General features: G+C 42.1%; 1 protein-coding gene and 1 pseudogene across 1 annotated transcript; one reads left to right on the top strand and one right to left on the bottom strand.

Annotated features, from left to right (window-relative positions):
• Window positions 1-5,117: 5,117 nt before the first annotated feature.
• Window positions 5,118-8,083, bottom strand: LOC146511215 (uncharacterized). Its single transcript, XM_085173611.1, has 4 exons — window positions 6,255-8,083; window positions 5,701-5,851; window positions 5,427-5,608; window positions 5,118-5,336 (listed from the first exon to the last, which is right to left on the bottom strand). The coding sequence occupies exons 1-4, from the start codon at window positions 7,488-7,490 to the stop codon at window positions 5,118-5,120; spliced, it is 1,788 nt and encodes a 595-aa protein (XP_085029737.1). The 5' UTR covers window positions 7,491-8,083.
• Window positions 8,084-16,447: 8,364 nt separating this feature from the next.
• LOC146511214 (uncharacterized) lies at window positions 16,448-21,179 on the top strand (annotated as a pseudogene).
• Window positions 21,180-21,400: the final 221 nt, after the last annotated feature.

The following is a 21,400-nucleotide window of genomic DNA, read 5'->3' as shown; positions in this document are numbered from 1 at the left end:
CTGGAAAGTTTTAGTAGAGCTCATTTATTTGACTTTCTAAATGCTTTTTTCAGTTTTCTAAATGATGAATCAATGAATGTGGATCAATGAGGGGAAAAACAAATTATTCTTTCAGTCCTGTGCATTCTTGCCTACACCAACTCTAAGCCTTAAAATCCACTCAGCAGTTTACCCTGGTATAATTGGCTTTTCTAAAGTGACTCATGGCACCACAGATGAGCTGAGCCATGTGGACCATATAGACTTGTGGAGTTCTGGCAGCGGCCTTGAAGGAAGTCTCCCCATGGCAGAGCTCACTGCATGGATGGAGAGTGCTCTTAATAAGGAGATGAGGAACAACATCTTTGAGACTGCTGAAGCTGTTTCCAGCTCTGTCACAGAGGAGGAACAGGTTTTGCTGTCCCAAGAAACCAGAATGATAAAAACACTCACATGTAGTCAAAAGCAGTACATCTTTCTGTCCTCACAGACTTGTGGAGTTCTGGCAGCAGCCTTGAAGGGAGTCTTCCCTTGGAAGAACTCCTACATGGGCAGAGAGTGCTCTACAAATGGAGATGACCAACAAAACCTTTGATACTTCTGATGCCGTTTCCAGCTCAGTCACAGAGGAACTATAGGGTTTTGCTGTCCCAAGAAACCAGGATGACAACAACACTGCCACAAACACTACGTGTGAGAATGAAGGAAAGACCAAGGTGGTCAAAGGAAGGACCCGGGGGCTGTTCTCAGACAGTCAGATAAAACTTCTGTCCACTGACCTACAAACAGGTGAATTTTTTTCAAGGTTACTAGAACGAAGCTGAATTCATTTTTAAGTTTGGGTCTATTGTACTAATTAAGTATTGTCCATTTTCTTCCATACTTAGGTGAAGATTTGGGTTGAGCTAATGCTCCTTTAATTACAGACATTGTAATGTAATATCAGCTTTTTTGTATTAAATTTTACTATTCCTGCTTTTATGTAGCTCAACATAACAGAGTCTCAGATTTGATCTCTTTCAGTAAATAAAGGAACAGGGTGAATTTTATGTCCTTTATTTTTAATCCATTGGATTATAGAAATATTTGAATTCAGTCGACTCTGGCTATTGTAAATACATTTTAGTCTATCCAAAACACAAACTGGAAAATCAGAGATTTGTATACAACATTAAGAGATGAAAATGTGTTTTGTTTCTACACAGAAAGTGGAGAAAAAAAAACACATTTTGGAGCCTTGCTAACATGCTGTTAGCAAGGCTGTAGCTGCTGTTACTGCCCCCTTTTATTTGTGAATTCTCATTCTGGAGCCTCAAGATGAGGATTTTTGCCATACTGGTCTCAAAAACAACATGGAAGAAATATGATGCGTGGAGGTCTGATTGTGAAAACACATGCTGGTGGTTTCCAGAGAAATTTAAAGCACTTCCACATCATCTGTGTTTTTCCAACATGGAAGCTAGCTGGCACTTGCAGCATATCAGGTTTGCTTTGGATTTTATCTGATGGCCATTTTAAATGTTCTGTTCATGTTTCTTGACATGACAGAGGCTGTATTTGAAAGACTTTGTGCACACATGTCTTAATTACACCTGTTAATATTTTTTATGCTAAACGTGTTTTAAGGCTGGAGGTTAGTCCAGGGTTTTTAATAAATATTTTAAAGTCCAGTGATCTAGACCTGCATCTTTTCTGCTATAAATATTGACTTTGTTAAATGAAGCACTGCCTGTTTCTTGACTGCCACCTTTTCTAATCCCAAATATTATTGAAATGCATGAATTTGTTAAAAATCTGGTGCAGTTTCTACACCTGCCAACTAAAAAGAAGCATGACGCCTGTCATGAAGTCAAGCTTCTTGTTCAAAGCCTTTACGTGCTTCCTCCAGGACACTGATATGGTTAGCAGATGTAGTTCAGAGGAAAGAAAAGAATTCCTACAAGGTCAGTAGATCTGTAACACAGTCTGGATTTCTTTAGAATGGAAACATTACTTTTCAGAGACACAGAGCTCAGAGAAAACTACAAAAGTGGGTTGTCCATACCAAAATAATCTAGATTGATAAACTGCACCAAAGGCAAGAGGAGAAAATACTGACAGTACTGTCCAATATTTGACTTCTACAACTTCAGCTACACCAACACAAGGGAGAACGTGGCCTTTCTTTACTCCCCCACCCTCTTTAACTGACCCAGTGTTTGGATACAAATAGGAAGCTCCATCACAGACAAAGGTGTTCAGGTAAGGCAGGACCTGCTCCTGTCGAGCCACAGTGCTGAAATTTCTCTATATCATGTGCTGGTTTTCCTAAACTTCCTCCTTTAGTTCTGAAAACAAGTCTTCACCTGAAAGAAGGAATGATTATAACTATATGGTCCACATGGGTCAGCATATTTACTGTTATGCTTTGGCACAAGTCACTTTAGAACATTGAATGATACCAAAACAGTAATTAAATAATGGCTAAATTGCTCACTCTTATACAGAATAGCATCATACAAACACTCTGCATTCCTAAAATTTTTCACCAGATTTCACTTGAACATTGCTCACTGGGCAACAATGCTGAGTACATACCTGTTGAGATTCTGAGAGATTCAGATTGATGAAAGCCATCCGAGTCTTCCAGTCTGCCATTTTTGCAGCTTCGCAGACTAAAAAGACAAAACTGGTTTAAGCATCTCTGCTGGAGCAGGTGGTTTGTTGCTGAGGCTTCGAAGCATCTGATTAAACCATCCTGTTTTGCGGCATCAAAAACCACACTGATGTCAGCTCAGTGAGAGTTGAAGACATGATAACCAGTCATGTGTTCATAAACTGCATTAGGATGTACCTGTTCCACTTCACCCACTGAACCCAGGAGAGTAGGCACTGGAAAATCTCTTCTCCTGACCAGAGTCTGTGGCCATAGAGCAGCTCTTGATGTGGGTGTGTGCCTTCCTTTTGAGGTGCTGTGGAGAGAAAGAAAGAAATTGACAAAAAGTAGGCTTTAAGAAAACAACCCTCCTAAAAACCTATGTGAATATAGACTGCTCAAAAAAAATAAAAGGTAACACAAAAAGATGAGACCACAGATGTGAATTATTAAAATATTCTTTTTAAACAAACGCACATTCAACTCTCAGCAATCAGCATCAAAGAATCCTCCTACAGACAAACAGCTGAAGCTACAGTTCACACAGACTGAAGATTGAACAAATGTTTTCTGGTGTGACGAGTGTCCAAGATCTGAAGGCAAAAGAAGATCCAACCTGGTGCTACCAAAGTGTGACTAATAAGGTTGCCAGACCATGTTCTGAATAAAAGTTATTTTCTTGAAAATGTGACATCATCAGCAGGAATTCTGGCTGTAATTTCTTCAGTGGCTGACGGCACTGTAGTTGAACACACCAATATTTACTGTAATATTTAGGTTATAAACTCCAAGTATTTCAGTAGGCAAGAATGACTTTCTGCCTGTCATAGTTTCAGATATAGAGTATTATTATGTGTTGAATTTGTATATAATGCAAATTCTATCATTAATAAACTGATGACAAATAACAGAATTAAAATAAAGTATCTGAAATAAAACTCATTGGGGTGATAATACATCACCAACTGTTGTGGATACTCCACATTATGAATATATCAGTCACCTATAAAACACACACCCATGTTTTGAACAAAAAAAAGAGTAATAAGGTTCCTAAATAAAACCACTTCAACAGAAAAACCAAATCCACTTTTTAGCCTTTTTATTAAATACTCTTAAATGTAAAGACTTGGTTGACCTCAGAACTCTACACATAATTTATAAAGCAAGAAACAAATCTTTGACCCAAAAGATTTAGAACTTGATCAGAACAAGACCTGAAAGGAATCCTTATGTTCAGCAAGCTGGTAGTAAGGATTAATGTAAAATATCAAGTCTTTGACGTTGATAAATTGATGTGCTTTAAAAAGTCATGAAAAATGACTTAAACCCCCAAATTCTTGCCCACCTCCACAAAACTCTTCACAAGCTGACTCAGGAGTATTGTTCTTAAGTCACTCTAATGATGTTACTGGAGTTAAACACAGCTCTGGTTTACAACATGTGTAATAATTTATTATTAAACAGAATTGTTTCTGATTCTGTCATTATCTGGAGAATTGATTGTACTTAATGAGATGTAATGTCAATAATTTAACACTAGAAGTTTTCTATTTTTACTGACAGTCCACCTGTCTGTGATTCAGTTTCAGGGAGCGGTACACTCAGCACCTGGAGATGAACTTAATCAGAAATGGTTCAAATTATCAGGCCCACTATCCTCATGCTGTGGGCAATTTTGCACCTGGACCTCAATGGACGTAAACAACTCCGGGCTTCACAACACAAGTTTTGAAGGAGCAAGTGGAGAGCCTTTGTCACGGCTGGGGTGGCAGTCGTGTGGAGGGTGAGAAAGGAGGATCCAATAGCAGACAATGGCGGAGGTGCAAGTGGGTTTTATTTACAGTGCACAAAACCAAGGTGTGGGCAGAACCGAACATAAACCTAAACTGGGAAAACTAATACAAAACGGAGGACATGGAGCGAGGAGCAGAAAGACACGAAGAAACATGGAATAATGTAGACTACACGGGAGGTTCACAGAGAAACACAGAATACCTAGAAACACAGACGACGCGACGAGAAGCACAGGCAGACACCAACTATAAATACACACACCAGGTAATCAGGAAATGGCACACAGGAGGGGACACAGCTGGAACCAATGGGCATAACGAGACACAGACCGACAAAGTAAAACAGGAAACACACAGACTGTTTTACAACACAAAACTCGGGGACCTGTACAGAGCACAGAGGGAGACACAGGTAGGGAAAATAAACACTACAACCAAACCCCAACAACCAATACAAAATCAGAATAAACTAGAAAATAATAATCACAAACTCAAAGCCCTGGGTCGCTGACCCAGGACCATGACAGTAACCCCCCCTCAAGGGCTGGCTCCCGACAGCCCCAAAACACACCAGACCCGGGCGGGCGGTGGGGGGCCAGGAAGGAGGGCCCGGAACAGAGCAAAACAAGAGCCCCCCAGGAAGGCAAACCAAATGTCCAAAACGCGCACAGAGGAGCAGAGTCTGAAACAGTGTGCAGGTGGACGGCCTAGGGGCCGATAGCACCGAAGGCCAGGGCGAGACATTTCAGGGGGCCGGCCATGACGAAGGCAACGGCGGTGGTGAGGAAGCAGTTCTGCGGGCCGACCGTGCGGACGGTGATGGTGAGGAAGCAGTTCTGCGGGCCGACCGTGCGGACGGTGATGGTGAGGAAGCAGTTCTGGGGGCCGACCGTGCGGACGGCGATGTCGGCGGCGAGAAAGCAGTTCTGGGGGCCGACCGTGTGGACGGCGACGGGAATTCAAGTCCGGGGGCCGACCGTGCGGACGGCGACGGGAATGCAAGTCCGGGGGCCGACCGTGCGGACGGCGACGGGAATGCAAGTCCGGGGGCCGACCGTGCGGACGGCGACGGGAATGCAAGTCCGGGGGCCGACTGTGCGGACGGCGACGGGAATGCAAGTCCGGGGGCCGGCCACGCGGAAGGCAGTGGCGGCGTTCAGGAGGTCGTCCACAGTGGTGAAGATGCCCAACAAGCGGCCTGGCAGATGACCAACAATGTTGAGGCTGCAGTTGGGGACCCGAAGGCTGCGTGGCCCCGCAGCACCAGGCAAGGCGGAGGCTGGACCAGACGAGGCAGAAGCTGAGGCGGAGGCTGGACCAGACGAGGCAGAAGCTGAGGCGGAGGCTGGACCAGACGAGGCAGAAGCTGAGGCGGAGGCTGGACCAGACGAGGCAGAAGCTGAGGCGGAGGCTGGACCAGACGACGCTGATGAGGCGGAGGCTGGACCAGGCGACGCTGATGATGCTGAAGCTGGACCAGGCGACGGCGAAGTTGATGATGCTGAAGCCGAAGCTGGACCAGGCGACGGCGAAGTTGATGATGGTGAAGCCGAAGCTGGACCAGGCGACGGCGTGGGTGAAGCCGAAGCTGGTCCAGGCGACGGCGTGGGTGAAGCCCAAGCTGGACCAGGCGACGGCGTGGGTGAAGCCCAAGCTGGACCAGGCGACGGCGTGGGTGGAGACACGGAGGCTGCAGCTGGCGAGGATGAAGACACGGAGGCTGCAGCTGGCGAGGATGAAGACACGGAGGCTGCAGCTGGCGAGGATGAAGACACGGAGGCTGCAGCTGGCGAGGATGAAGACACGGAGGCTGCAGCTGGCGAGGATGAAGACAAGGAGGCTACAGCTGGCGGCGGCGTGGAAGCCGGAGACAGAGGCGCTGCAGCAGGCGGCGGCGTGGATGAAACTGGATGCGGCTGCTGCTGCAGGCAGGCAGCTGGTGGCTGGACAGGCTCCTCGGGCCCCCCTGCTGACGAGGAAGGTTGCCGGACGGGCTCCTCGGGCCCTCCAGCGAGAACAGTCTCAGGACCAGCGGGCACAGGGGCCTCTGGCAGGCGCAGAACAGAACCAGCAGGTGCGGGGACCTCTGGCGGGCGCAGAACAGAACCAGCAGGTGCGGGGACCTCTGGCGGGCGCAGAACAGACTGCAGCTGCGCGGAGCACCGACCCTGCTCAGGCAGCGACAGCCGGGTGCAGTCCTCAGCTGGGTTCTTAGCCTCCAGGGGTCCAGAGTCAGCTGAGGGCTGTAATTTAACCTCTGGTGAGGCCCTGGAGCAAGTAACAGTCTCTAAACTAGCCAGCTGTTGAGGAACGATTGCCTTTTTAACGTGTTTGTCTCTCTGCAGAACATACGTACTAGAAAAAGAGTCCAAAACGGGAGGCACAGACGCAGCCTCCCGTACAGAGGGAGTCGGTGAAGACGGAGCTGGCATAGATGACTGGGCTAGTGGGGATACCGGAGGCCGAGCTGAATGCTGCTGTGCAGCTAAACGAGCTTGCGGCTGTGCAGCTAAACGAGCTAAAGACAGCTGAGCAGGAGAATGAACAGGCAACAAACAGTTCTCCTTGTCATCTGCTGCACAAAACAAAGCCCCTGAATAAACTGTCCCACAGTCCAAAACAGAAAAAGGGTCCTTCTCACTCACCACAGCCTGCAGTGCTATAGTCCTAATATCCGGCTGTGGGGTGACGCGCCGATGGCGCGATCGTTGCCTCCTCCCTGCGGACGGCTCCGACGGGCCGGGCAAAACCTCCGGCGGGCCGGGCAAAACCTCCGGCGGGCCGGGCAAAACCTCCGGCGGGAGAAGCTGACGTGACTGTTCCGGGGCGGCCGTAGTCCGCTGATGCTGGACAAAGTCTGTGGATTCCCGAGCTTGCACCACCTCCCGGGCTTTATGCAGGTTGCGAATTAAGTCCAAAACTCCCTTGAACTGGCAGAGGTAGGGATTTCTTTCCAGGATCGCCTCGATGGCTTTTAACCCCACCACTTTCGCCCTTGCGTTGGTGGTGTGGGTTACCCAGTCCATCAGGCGTTGGATGCGTGCGAGGTCGCTCTCCCCAGACAAAGCTGCTGGATCCATCTTGTGGTCGCGTCGTACTGTCACGGCTGGGGCGGCAGTCGTGTGGAGGGTGAGAAAGGAGGATCCAATAGCAGACAATGGCGGAGATGCAAGTGGGTTTTATTTACAGTGCACAAAACCAAGGTGTGGGCAGAACCGAACATAAACCTAAACTGGGAAAACTAATACAAAACGGAGGACATGGAGCGAGGAGCAGAAAGACACGAAGAAACATGGAATAATGTAGACTACATGGGAGGTTCACAGAGAAACACAGAATACCTAGAAACACAGACGACGCGACGAGAAGCACAGGCAGACACCAACTATAAATACACACACCAGGTAATCAGGAAATGGCACACAGGAGGGGACACAGCTGGAACTAATGGGCATAACGAGACACAGACCGACAAAATAAAACAGGAAACACACAGACTGTTTTACAACACAAAACTCGGGGACCTGTACAGAGCACAGAGGGAGACACAGGTAGGGAAAATAAACACTACAACCAAACCCCAACAACCAATACAAAATCAGAATAAACTAGAAAATAATAATCACAAACTCAAAGCGCTGGGTCACCGACCCAGGACCATGACAGCCTTACCAAAAGCTAATGTTCATTTAATCACAAATATTATTATAATTAGTTTTACTGTTCTTGTTTTCGTGTAACTCAAGTTAACAGAGTCTCAGATTTGATCTCTTTCAGTAAATTAAAGGAACCTGGTGAATTTAAGGCCCTTTATTTTTAACTAGGGATGCACCGATACCGATACTGGTATCGGGTATCGGGACCGATACTGTAAAATGTGGTATCGGTTAACTCGTAAAAGTTAACCGATACCACTAACCGATACTAACTTATTTCATTAATCAGAGGGTGGATTGTCATTTTTGTTGTAGTTTTTTAGATTGACACCCCGCGCTAAACAGGCACAGGGTTAGGCGAGAGAGACTGGCGGCTCTAGATAAGAAAAGAGAAACTGGAGGCTGCTGTAGCTAGGCTAAACAAAATGTCAGCAGTGTGGACCAGAACAGCCAACTTTAACTCGGGTTTTGGAAAAGCGATGAAAAATGTTAAGAGAAAATCCACGGGCAGTTAAAATAACAGAGCCTCTGACTCATTTTATTGCTCTGGATGACCAGCCAATGCCGGTCGTGGAAAACATAGGATTGCACCGTCTTCTCAGCATACTCGAGCTGCGATATGAAATTCCCAGCCGCCCACACATCAGGGAGATAATGGTGCCAAAACTTTCTAAAGAGGTAAAGACAATCAGTGTGTGCGATGTCAGTCCTTGGTTTAACGGCACAGTGGACTGATGATCCACGGGCAGATGGGGAGTTCGTTCGTCAATGCCAAATACTTTCGTTATTTTGTTTGTTTGTTTATAATATGGACACTCTGCAATAATTTAAAAGTTTATTTTATTCTCAAACCTAATTTGTATTTATTTTATTCCAAATAGAAGTGTTTATTTATTATTCTGAAAGCTCAAGACAGTGCCAATAGTTCAGTGATATTTTCTTAAATTACAATGTGGAGACTCTGCAATAATTTAAGAGAAGTGCTTATTTTTCACTTGAAATTTTTTTGTGGTCATTTTTATTAACATATTATTTATTATCGGCAGAGAATAAAATAAAACCTGTCTTCCAATTCATTGCATTTGTGTGTGTGTGTGTGTGTGTGTGTGTGTGTGTGTGTGTGTGTGTGGTAGAAGTATCGGTTTTTGTACTCGGTATCGGCAAGTACTCAGATCCAAGTATCGGTATCGTATCGGTTTGAAAAAATTGGTATCGTTGCATCCCTATTTTTAACCATTGGATTTTAGAAATACCTGAACTCAGCAGACTCTGGCTATTGTAAATACATTTTAGTCAATCAAAAATACATCCTGGGAGATCAGAGAGAACACCATCAGTTTTAGATATAACATTAAAAGATGAATTCATGAAAATGTGTTTTGTTTAATTTTGTTGTATCTTCCAATATATTAGTTTCACCCATTCAAAACTGAACTTTCTACATATCTCCAAACCTTCTGTCAGAGACTGAACATCCAAATGTTTTAGAGACTTTAGACCTCTATCTTTCCATGTTAACTTGAGATATAATCCTCTATATTCACAATCAAAGTATGAGACAGTCAATCTAAAGAATCTGGAGCTTTCAAATGGACCTCAAAGATTTTCCCAGGAATACCTCAAATAACAACCCTACCTCAGACTTCATTTTAAGAAACCTGAGATGATACAGTGGAAAGTTTCTGCCTCTGTGATTATCTTCCTAAGACCCTAAATGTTGGGTTTGCTTTTAATTGTTAACAAGTCTGATGCTGGTTACTTGGTAGTAAAGCTCAAAAAACATTATATTGTCACCTTTTCTACTCTCTGCTCTGTGACTACAGAGTCTTGAAATGAAACGTGCAATGTTATTAAATCTTCCCCTTACTGAATACCTGAAGTCAGCTCATTTAAAGTGTAGGATGCTGCTGATGGCCATGTATGTTTGTATTAGGGCTGTGTTGGGATCTGTCAGGGAATGTTACGATGGGGCATGGTGGTTGGAGGTTGCCAGGTTCTTGCAAACAATGCCACTGATGGTCATGACAGGGAAGTGTACCAGCAGAGCCTGAGTGGAGCTGTCAGAACAGCGGAGCTGCAGGAATGAAAAGTCAAGTCAATAAATGAGCAGCACTGAGTCTAATAATCCATGTAATGTTGTCTTTGAGAGTTTCTGAAAAGCATTATGCCATGAGGTGTTTTTAAATCTTCTGAATTTCAGCAAGAAAAATGAATATAGATGAATGAATAAATTGTTAACTGAGTGAACATTCAGCTATTGGATAAAACAATAATACACCAGATATGCCCGACAAATAATAATACTCTATATCTGAAACTATGACTGGCAGGAAGTCATTCATGCCTGCTGAAATACTTGGAGTTTATAACCTAAACAGTACAGTAAATATTGGTGTTTTCAATTACAGTGGTGTAGGCAAGAATGCACAGGACTGAAAAAAATCATTGACCCCTCATTGATCTTCATTCATTGATTCATCATTTAGAAAACTTAAAAAAAAAAAGCACTTAGCAAGTAGCCAAGTAAACCAGCTCTACTGAAACCTTAAACTGGATGATGGAATTTATCATTTTAACCACTGATGTCTGAAGAAAAGAAAGTGCAATCTCACAGACAATGACCTGTTTGTAGTCTTGCCTGGCAGGTTTTCCATTTCTTTATACCAGCAATATCACAGTGAGGCTGCAAGAGGTCATTTATACATTTGTAATCAGCTGTGTAAGATGGTAGACTGGTATCATCTGCATATTAACTCACCTCCACATATAATGTGGGAAATGGCCACTGATGTGTGAGTGGGTTTGTTTCACAACTGTTATGAGCCAGTGGCTGTGATTGGGTTGGTTTCATTGAAGGCAGGTGCATTTGATTGCATTCTAGGCTACGCCCACACGTACACAGGTATTTTTGAAAACTGAGATTTTCTGTTTTCGTTTAAAAAAACAAAACAAAACAAAACATCCAGTCCACACGTAAAAGCCAAAAACAAAGGAAAACGCTGCTAGGAACACGCCAAAGCAGCAGGTGGCGATATATTCCTACACATTCCTACACATTTCTAATAGTGTAGAAATGTTGGCCTATCAGAAGTCTGTAAGCCTGGGTGGGAAAGAGTAAACAAAGATGGCGCTTGTGTGGAGGGACAGTAACTGTGTGTGTATATGTAAGCATTAAGTTACATGGTTTATTAAAATAATCAAATTACAGCATTTACATTTATGTTAGACTACTTTTAATACTGCTTTAGCCCACATACAATGAAAATTAAAAAAAAATCTTGTTCATGACCTGTGTAGTATGTTAACACTATTGGAAGTAAAAATAACTTGAACTCCAACTCCAACACAACTTTCTTTCTTTCTTTCTTTTTTTTTTTTTAAATAAAGCTCTGACTTGTATTATGAGTCTGTGGTCTGGGAGAGAGTCCTGTAACTCTGTCTGCAAAATACAGTATATAAATACCAGTGTTGGGCTATTAATTATATAGTTACTTCTTTGAAAAAGTAACTGAGTTTTGCAAACAACAAAGTTTTTTGCAGCTGTTTACCTAAAAATGCAGCCAAGGCGTTTTTTTAAATAAACATTTTAAGCTATTTACAGAACAATCAGGTGTTCTCCATCAAGTGTTACAAATGCACACAGTATGATCCACAAGTGCAAACTAAGAAAAAGTCTTCATCTTCAGTGAATGTTGTGTAACTTTTGAGGACTCACAAGCGTGCACTTCAATCCAAACACAAAAACAAAACAATGTGACCACACGTAAAACTGTTTGACAAATTCCATAAAGCAGCTTGGAATTAGTATCTTGGCCACGGATATGTGGCTTGCAGACTGGAGCAGCCAGGGATCAAACCACAAAGCTTCTGATCAGAAGGTGACTTGTGCTAAATCTTGAGCAACAGCCACACTGGGATGAGCCAGTTTAGACATCCAAGATAAAATGTCACATTGAGTTAGGGATTGTTACATGGAAGACAAAAGAAATGTTCCTGTCTCGTGTGTCTTTGTTATTCAGAGATTTCATGGCTTCATGGTGCAGATGAATGACTTTTTGTACCAACCTTGCCGCGTTTATCTGCAAAGCAACACAAGTTATTGTGAGGTTCATCAGTCAACCAGTAAAAGATCTAACCTTATTCAGTGGGAACAAGTATCTATCTATACTTCTCCTATGAAAAACCTTCTAAAGCTGTCTATAATTTTGCCTCCAAAGTTCATCAGCAAACAGTTTGAATGCCTGTAATTATCAGGCTGTACTGAAACCCATTAATTAAATCTGAAAACTGTGCTGTGACTCCAAACCCAAGTACCCTCCTGGGAAATTATGGCTAATGTCACACTTGGATCTGATGATAGAGAAGTGAGTCAGTGTAACCTTTATTAAATCAGGCAAAACAACATGTATGCTGTGGCAGCCTGCAGAAAGCAAAACCTCTTAAAGAAATGGAGCTAATGGTAAGCTGAAGACATCTGATGTTTATGTTAATGAACAAAACACACTGAAACATTTTGTCCTAGTTTTTATTGTTTATTAAAATACTTTTAAATCTCTAGTTTTAGCTCACAAAGACTGAGACTCAATTAGTTTTTTTTTTCTTTCATGAGAAATAGTTTAAGCCATAAAAAAGGAATGATGACATTTAGGATATTAACCATCTAGTCCAGCAGGTGGCGGTAATGCACCTTAAAGCTTAAACCGCCAAAGAAAAACCCAAAAGAAGAAGAAGAAGCCACACAGTTCCCGCTTGATTGCGTTTGTGGTTTAGTTTATTGTTCTGGCTCATCTAAAGAGAAGCACTAAGGTAACTTTGATGTGAGTTCAGTCAATCTTGAGTTAGCTTCTGAGTGAAGTTTTCTGTTGCTCTCCTCGGTCTCTGTTGTCAGTCATTTGTGAACCCTGTGAAAGAAAAAGCCTCTACATCAAGTCAAGCTGCTATAAACTAATTTACAAGAAAATATCAACAAATGCTAATGAAACACAGAGAAGACAACAGTGTTATTATTAGACGAAAGCTTTAAAATGAGCTAAGTGTAATCAGAGTTTCCATTATTTTTTTGGTTTGTTACTAAGCCCTAGTTAGCATCTCTGTGGCACCTGCACAGTTTTTGAATGCAGCTAGCTAACCAAGCTAGCTAGTGCCACCCTTCATCCATTTAAGGTAACTTAAATTCCAAAAATTCTAACATGTTGGCGTTAAAAGTGCTATAATAAAATACATTTATGAGAAATATAAAAATAAATGTATTCCAGGCTAAAACACAGCTGCCTTTGTCTTATCAGCGCAAAGTTGTGCCGGTGTTCTGGGAATCCATCCTACCTGAAAAAACATCCTACCCAATGTTTCTGCAGACACGGGCATGTGCACCACACCAACACCGAATTAACTTCTTTTTCTTTCACCCATCTGGAATACTTCTTAAGGTTATGGTTATGGTTAGGGCATGGGACAGCAACCTTTAACACCCAAACAGCCACTTGGACCCGGGTTCCATGTAAAAGAAAACACTGGGAGCCGCAAAAACATTTTGAAATCTAAAATGAAGATCCATCCATCCATCCATTCGCTTCCGCTTATCCTTTTCAGGGTCGCGGGGGGCGCTGGAGCCTATCCCAGCTGTCATAGGGCAAGAGGCGGGGTACACCCTGGACAGGTCGCCAGTCTGTCGCAGGGCCAACACACAGGGACAGACAATCATTCGCACTCACATTCACACCTAGTGGCAATTTGGATTATCCAATTAACCTATTCCCACAAACTGCATGTCTTTGGATGGTGGGAGGAAGCCGGAGTACACAGAGAGAACCTACGCAAACACGGGGAGAACATGCAAACTCCACACAGAAATAGTCTGACTGTAAATAGTCAGACCCCAGCTTGATGGTGGAATTGAACTCAGGACCTTCTTGCTGTGCGGCAACAGTGCTAACCACCGTGCCACCGTGCTGCCCTAAAATGAAGATAACACTGCATATATTGTTTTTTTACCTTTATGCTTTGTGTGAACAACTAAAGTAAGTAAGTAAGTAAAGTTTATTTATTAAGCGCTTTTAACAGACAGGCAGTCACAAAGCGCTGTACACAAAGATTAAAATAAACAATACAATCAAGAGACATTATACACAATGTAAAAGATCAAATGTAAATAATGTAAAGAATATAAAATACGTAGATCAACAAAAGGCTTGTTTGAACAGAAAAGTTTTTAACTGCCTTTTAAAAGAATCCACAGAGCAACTAAGGTGTGTTGCCTATGAAATCCATGAAGTGCTACAGAGAAAATTACATTTTATTTATGTAATTAACACATTTTGAACTCTTAAAGAAATATAACAAAAGGAAAGACACCCAGCTGAACTAAAATGATCCAGCAAACAAAAACTGTTGTGAGCCGCCACCCTCATATCGCCTTTGGGCTTTTGGAGCCTTGACCTGACTTTTAAAAAATAATTGGAAAAAAAGCACTATGCTACTAAAAAAAATAGATATTTGCAAAATTTTGCCTAAATATGTATTTTACCTGGTTAATGTGTGTGGCAGGGCGTGGTCTGCAGTGCTGCTGCATGGGAGTCGGACGCACCTGAGCGGCACCCGCAATCACGCCTCGCCGCCTTAAAGTCTGTGCTCTCTCTGCTGTTGTGTTGTCGGGCTGTGAGCTGAAAAGCTACAGCCGACTGTATGTACAGCAACGTGTGTGAAAAGTGGTCAATAAAGAGATGCTGAAAAGCATGTTCATGGAAACATCCTCAGGTCTGTTGTGATATGTTTACAATGGAACTTCTGCTCCTGAACCTCTGCGCACAGCGTCTGCAAATCGGGGCTGAACGAAGTCACTTTCATCTTTATGCAGGACTGTAAGCTGTCATCTGTGAGGCGTGAGCGGTGTTTGTTTTTAACATAGTTCACAGTGGAGAACAGCTGTTGACATAATGTGGATCCAAATATCCATAATTGGCCTACCTGGGGTTGAAAGTCTTGATAAATGCACGGCGTTTCAGCGGGTATACCGGCTTCCGCGAGTGTGACGCTTATTTTGAGCGATGAAAAATAATAAAATATATATATTTTTTTATATTTCAATATCACAATAATCTTCCAATTTAGAACTACAAATTAAAAAAAGAACTAAATACAAATAAAATGCACTTCAGCTAAATACTTCTAATTTATTTTCCCAAACCACCCGGAGCCATAGTACAAAGGACAAAAGAGCCGCAGGTTGCCGACCCCTGGGTTAGGGTTATGGTTAGGGGTAGGGTTAGGTTTAGTAGTAAGTCACTGTCAAATTATAACACGGGAAGGACGTTTTGTCAGAGTAGGATGGTTTCTCAGAACACAGGGCATTTGATTGTAAAAACTGGCCTCATTCTGAGAGGCCTTTTATTAGAATATTTTCAAAGATTATTTGATATATTCTGATCAGTATTCAGCGAGTGAGTCTGCTTAACTGTTAGCAAAGTAATAATGATAGGCCAGAGATACCAGAGATGCATTTTTAAAACAAATACAGCCTCGGCCCCTAAGAGGGGATCTGTGCTCTAATTTTATCACATTTAGAAGTACTGCTGATTTTTTCAAGCTCCATAATTTTTTGGAGGGTGAGATAATTTTCATGTTTGCAAACAAAACTGGAATGGAGGAACAAAGATAAAAAGAATAGAATACAATAGAATAGTTTTTTTTATTGTCATTGTACATATTGTCCTAGGTCCAACTGTGCTTGGAAAACAATATAAATAGTAAGACAGCTAGAATAAATGACAGAGAAGAGGAGTAAATACAAAGAGGAGGAAGGCACACATTAGAGGACAGGTTTCAGAATGCTTGAAAGTAGTGCAGTGGACTTGATCCATGTATAGAATCCAAGTGTGAGTGGACTGAGTGATGAGGGTTATTCAGATCATGGCTCAGATTTCTACACCCACTCAGACAGGATAATCTTGTACGGCACACCTGATCATTTCTCACGGCACACGTATGTGCCACGACACAGTGGTTTGGAAACACTGTACTAGTTTTGGCAGCTCCATTGATTGTTTTGTGTTTGTTTTTGGCCAGGGCATTCTTTAAACAGGAATTGCTCTCCTGGTACTGGTGTGCCATACTGCTAAATTTGGTATCGGTGCTCAAACCTTTTGTGTTTATTTTTACCAAGTTGCCCACCCAGAGAAGCTAAATATTTGTTCTTTGTGTTCTCAAAAGAACATATCGGACACTTCAGTGCAGTGTGGAGTCTAACAAAGATCTGTTTTGTGTCCCAGCTGATCAGCAGGAGGAGAAGAGTCTGACGGAGCAGCAGAGGAACAACAGCTACTTGGACTCAGCTCAGCCACTGCAGAGAAAACAATGAGCTCAACACAGAAGGTGGCAGATACTAGTGTTAAGAAATACTCCATTAAAAGCTGAAGTACCGATATATGTTTTATGCTAAACTAACTGAACCTTGTGCTATATTAATGTAATGTAATAATAATGTAATAATACAATGCAGTAAACAGAAAACTTACCTGCTTATCCTGCACTAACCTGGAGAGGATTTTTAAAGCAGTCTTTAAATCACACTGTGAGACAAAATGCACACAAAGAGTTGTGTGTTTGCTGATGTTTGTTGAGCTGATAGAAACGCTGCATTTGAAATTACCTGCCACATAAAACATATTACTCCATTTTTTCTTTGTTGTCTTTGTATTGCTAGATGTTGAAATACCACAACTGCACCTTATCAGGACCTGCAGTCGTTCAGGTTCTGTGCCAAAAAACATAAACATCGGCCCAATTTAACCCCTGACTAAAGCACACAGTTTTGCCTCTTTCATCTCTCATGATTAGTACATGATCATGATTGGATTTCACGTTTTACTGTTTAGGCTCAAATCAATTTGATCTTTGATACATGCAGTGATGGCATAACTCCACTTAAATGCCTTAAACCAGAAGTAACAAGCCTGTTTTGAAAATGTAAGGAGTAGAAAATACAGATATAATTTTTTTAACTTAGAGAATAAAAGTTAAAAAACCGTCAGGTTACAATCAGACTCTGACATCATCCTTCACTGAACCAAGCTAGTAACTGTTACATTTGACTCATTATCATTGAATACATTAGCAAATTGTAGAAATATATAATAAGAGTCAGCAACAGGAAATATAAAAAAGTACAGACCTGGTAAACATTTATTAGTATTCTGAGTGTGTTAGCATTAATATTTGTGTACAAGCAGGAGGGATGGGCATGATTTTAGAATGTTTACAGTCATTAATTATCTTTAACAGTAGGTTGGATGTAATGTGTTACTACTACTAGTAGGTGGGGATAAGAGACCTTTAAGGTGTTTGGTGCCACACTCCACCTTCAGGTTTAAAACTAGTGTTAATGGAGGGAGTTTGAAGCTTCAGTTTGTTCAATGAATGCATTTCACTCACTGCCTCTGTTTGTATCTCTGTCACTGCAGGACCAACATGGACCGAGAAGTCAGCGCTCTCAGGAGGCCGACAAACCTCACAGAAGAAAGAGAGAGAGAAAATACACCTGTGACGAGTGTGGGAAGGATTTTACTTTGAAGTCTAAACTAAAACAACATCAGCTCATCAACACTGGAGAGAGACCGTTCAGCTGTGACTTGTGTGGAAAGTCGTTTTCCTGGAAGAAAGCCCTAAAAAGACACCAAATCGTCCACAGTGGAGTTAAAGCTTACAGCTGTGATCAGTGCGGCAGAGCTTTTACTCAAAGTAGCCACTAACAGAGACATCTAGTTACCCACTCTGGAAATAAGGCATACAGCTGTGACATCTGTGGAAAAACTTTCAGCCAGCTAGGGTACAGAAATATACACCTACGCATTCACTCCGGACAAGATTTGTACTGGTGTGATCAGTGTGGCAAATACTTTACAACAGACGCACATTTACAAAGCCACATGTTTACCCACACTGAGGAGAGACCTTATCAATGTGACCTGTGTGAGAAGACTTTTAAATCTCTGCGTTACCTGAGACGACACCAACAGATCCACACCAGAAAGAGACTCTACAAGTGCAGTTACTGTAAGGTATGTATTTTTATTTTTATCTTGTAAGTTCAGTCTGACTGTTTGGAACAAGTCTGCTCATTAAATTGTGTTAGCATGTTAGCACTTCTACTGCACCGAAGAGTAGCTCTGAGCGATTATTCAGGTTTTAATTTCAGTTATCATTTTTGTTTACACGACCGTGGCTCAGGGGGTTGGGAAACGCATCTGTAGGTCGCTGGTTCGATCCCCGTACTCTCTGTCCTGGTCGTTGTGTCCTTGGGCAAGACACTTCACCTACCGCCTACTGGTGTTGGCCAGAGGGGCCGATATGGCAGCCTCGCTTCTGTCAGTCTGCCCCAGGGCAGCTATGGCTTCAACCGTAGCTTGCCTTTACCAGTGTGTGAATGCCAGAGTGAATGAATAGTGGCATTGTAAAGCGCTTTGGGTGCCTTGAAAAGCGCTATATAAATCCAATCCATTATTACACGATCATAAGAAAATCTAAAAGTGCTAAAAACTGATATGATGCTGTGTTTGTGGTGTTTGTGTTCAGTAGTTACCTTTTTTTCAGTGATTTCTTTGTTCTTTCTCAACAGTTCAATGAAAAATCAGTTCCCTGTTCTTAAGTTTTTATTGAATTAATTTTGTTAAATAAAGTTAAATGAAGTTAAAAATGTTAAATAAAGAAAAAGTTTAATGACAAAGATTTTGAGCCATGATGTCATTTCCTGTATTTCAGAGTAAAGACTGAAGTGACAAATGGAAACATGTTTACAGTCAGAGTCTGATGATCTGTTTTCAGTGGCACAGATGGAGGTGTATCAGAGGAGGAGACTTGGCTGTTCTCTACTCACACTGAACAGGGTTCCTGCAGGTTATGAAAAATCTGTCCTGAAAGTTATGAAAAATAAGATCTTTAAAATCTTTAATTTTTTATCAAACTTGCTGTAGGTATGAAAACTTCTGATTTTCTGTTTAAGCTGTCAAAAAGATTCATTTTGGAGAATAATCTTTTAAAGTTGTGGTTTCACATGCTCAGAGTTTATCAGCATTTCCTGATACAAGGCAGGATGGATCCATGCTTTTGTTGTTTAAGACAAATTCTGGAGCTAAAATCTGAGTGTTGCAGAAATTGAGACCCATCAGACCAGGCAGCATTTTTCAATCTTCTATTGTCCACTTTAGTTCCAGAGTCATTTTCTATAAGGATGTCATTAAAAACCTGTGAGAGTGCTGTTTCAGTGGAATGTAAATGTTTAAAACTAGATTAAAAAACCTCCATAATACCATTAGTATCAAAAATGTATTGAATTGGGTAAATACTATGTTCTGGGAGTTTTGAGATTTGTCTATAATTTGAGCAAGCTGAGGGTCAAGGCCAGTTTTTTTGTAATAAAGGATGTACAATTGCATGTTTAAAACCACCAGGAACCACACTGAAAGTCATAATGCTATTTGTAATGGCAAGGACTGAGGTTCCAATCGAGGGAAAAACCTCTTTAAAGAGCCATGCAGGGATAACATCCGCAGGAGAATCAGAGGGTTTCATTTGTCTAACCAGCTCATTAAGAACTGTGAATGAAACAGGCTCAAACGAATGTAAAACAGCTGAGCAGAGAATAAACACTGATGGGTCATATGTAGGAAGTACTATTGCTGACCTGATAGACTCGACCTTGTTTACAAAGAAAGAAAGGAACTGATTACATGTGTCAGCAGAGACTTCAGGGTTGTTTAGAGTAGAGCTGATAGTGTTAAAAAGAACACGGGGATTATGATTTTTAACACAATGATCTGAGAAAAATATCTGTTTCTCTCATTTTCACTGTATTCTGATCAAATTTCCAACATTCTTTTAACATTTCAAAAGAAACCTGCAATCTGTCTTTCTTCCACTTTCACTCTGCTCTCCTACACTGACGCCTGACTGCTCGGGTGGATTCATTTAGCCAGGGCTGAGGAACACATTTTGGGCACCTTGTTTTTAATGGGTTCACAGTGTTTAGGGTCTGAGTACAGGTTTCCTGGAACTGCAAAAGCAGCTCATCTGGGGTGGACTCAATAAGTAATCTCAGGGTCTGTAAAGATCTTCTTTATAAAAGTGGAGGAGAAGAGAGCAGCGGCGGGGTGGAGCGCGAGCTTTAAACTCATGCACAAGAGAAATGTCAAATAAAACAGGTTTGTGATGAGAGAACACTGAATTCCACATTTCCAAATATAAAACAGATAAACCATATGATAACACCGGGTCAAGAGTGTGCTCCTGCTGATGTGTAGGGCCTTCTACAGACTGTACAAGGTCAAAACACTGAATAAGATTTAAAAACTCCTGAGCAAGCAGTCCATCAGGGCAACAGACATGAATATTAAACTCACCAACTATTATAATCAGATCCTGTTTCGGCACAATTTCAGCCAAAAAACATGAAAAGTAATTTAAAAATCTTTGTTAAAGTTAGGCGCTGATAGATTACTGCACACACAACCAGTTGAGAGCGTCAAAGGTCAAATATGAGAAGTTCAAAGCTGGAGGGGAAACCAGTTGTTTGTAGTGAAAGTGTTTTTCTTAAAAACAGCCAATATTCCTCCTCCTCTACCTGATCTCATTGGAGCATTTAGAAATGAGCAGTCAGAGGGTAACAGTTCAGAAATAAAGCTAGGATCACCGACCCTCATCTGTGTCTCAGTCACAAACAGGAGATCCAATCCACTGGAAGAAAAAAAATTGTTTATAATGAACGTTTTATTTGCTAAAACCTCACATTTATCAGAGCCGTCCTTGTTGGAGCTGGAGCCTGGGTAGAAGTTGTGTGTGTAGCCCACGTTAATGCGTACAAATTCAAAAAGTTTATTCCACAACTCCCAAGACGCAAAAAACAGTGGCGAGCAGGGTTATGGACACCTCAGCTCACAACAGGAACCAGACAGGAGAAAACATGATCCAGGAGACGCCTTTGGATGCGACAGAACAGACCATAACCATCTGGAGCGGCCATTGAAGAAAAGGTAAGGCAGCTTTAAGCTTCATGTTTGTGTTTATGCCTGTGTCTTTCAGAGGAGGCTGGAGGCACTGAAAGGCTTTTCTATCAGTTCCTGTTGAATCAAAGAAGAACCATAAAGGCTGCTGGACTGCATGATGGCCTTACCCCCGAGAAGCCTTCCTGTTAAAGGAGGAACCAGTTAGAAGCTATTTTTAAAGTAGCTGAGCTGAATTCATCTCAAGTAAGTGAGGAACTGTTTGTTCATTTGTTCTGCCACTTAAAGCACATTTACGGACGTATTTTGTCTTGTGTGTCTAGTTGAATTTATTCTGGTGACTCT

Source organism: Neolamprologus multifasciatus, chromosome 9 (assembly GCF_963576455.1).
Source record: "Neolamprologus multifasciatus chromosome 9, fNeoMul1.2, whole genome shotgun sequence".
NCBI lineage: Eukaryota > Metazoa > Chordata > Actinopteri > Cichliformes > Cichlidae > Neolamprologus > Neolamprologus multifasciatus.
The sequence above is the reverse complement of the archived record's forward strand: the minus strand, read 5'-3'. Positions and strand labels throughout refer to the sequence as shown.

Bases quoted from the DNA above. Each gene is read 5' to 3' on its own strand.
- LOC146511215 (XM_085173611.1), bottom strand. From the start codon at position 7,490: ATGGATCCAGCAGCTTTGTCTGGGGAGAGCGACCTCGCACGCATCCAA. The intron at 5,609-5,700 runs GTCTGGTCCAGC...GTCATCTGCCAG, and splicing joins TCCGCCTCAGCTTCTGCCTC to GCCGCTTGTTGGGCATCTTC. The intron at 5,337-5,426 runs GTCGGCCCCCGG...GTCGGCCCCCAG, and splicing joins TTCCCGTCGCCGTCCGCACG to AACTGCTTTCTCGCCGCCGA.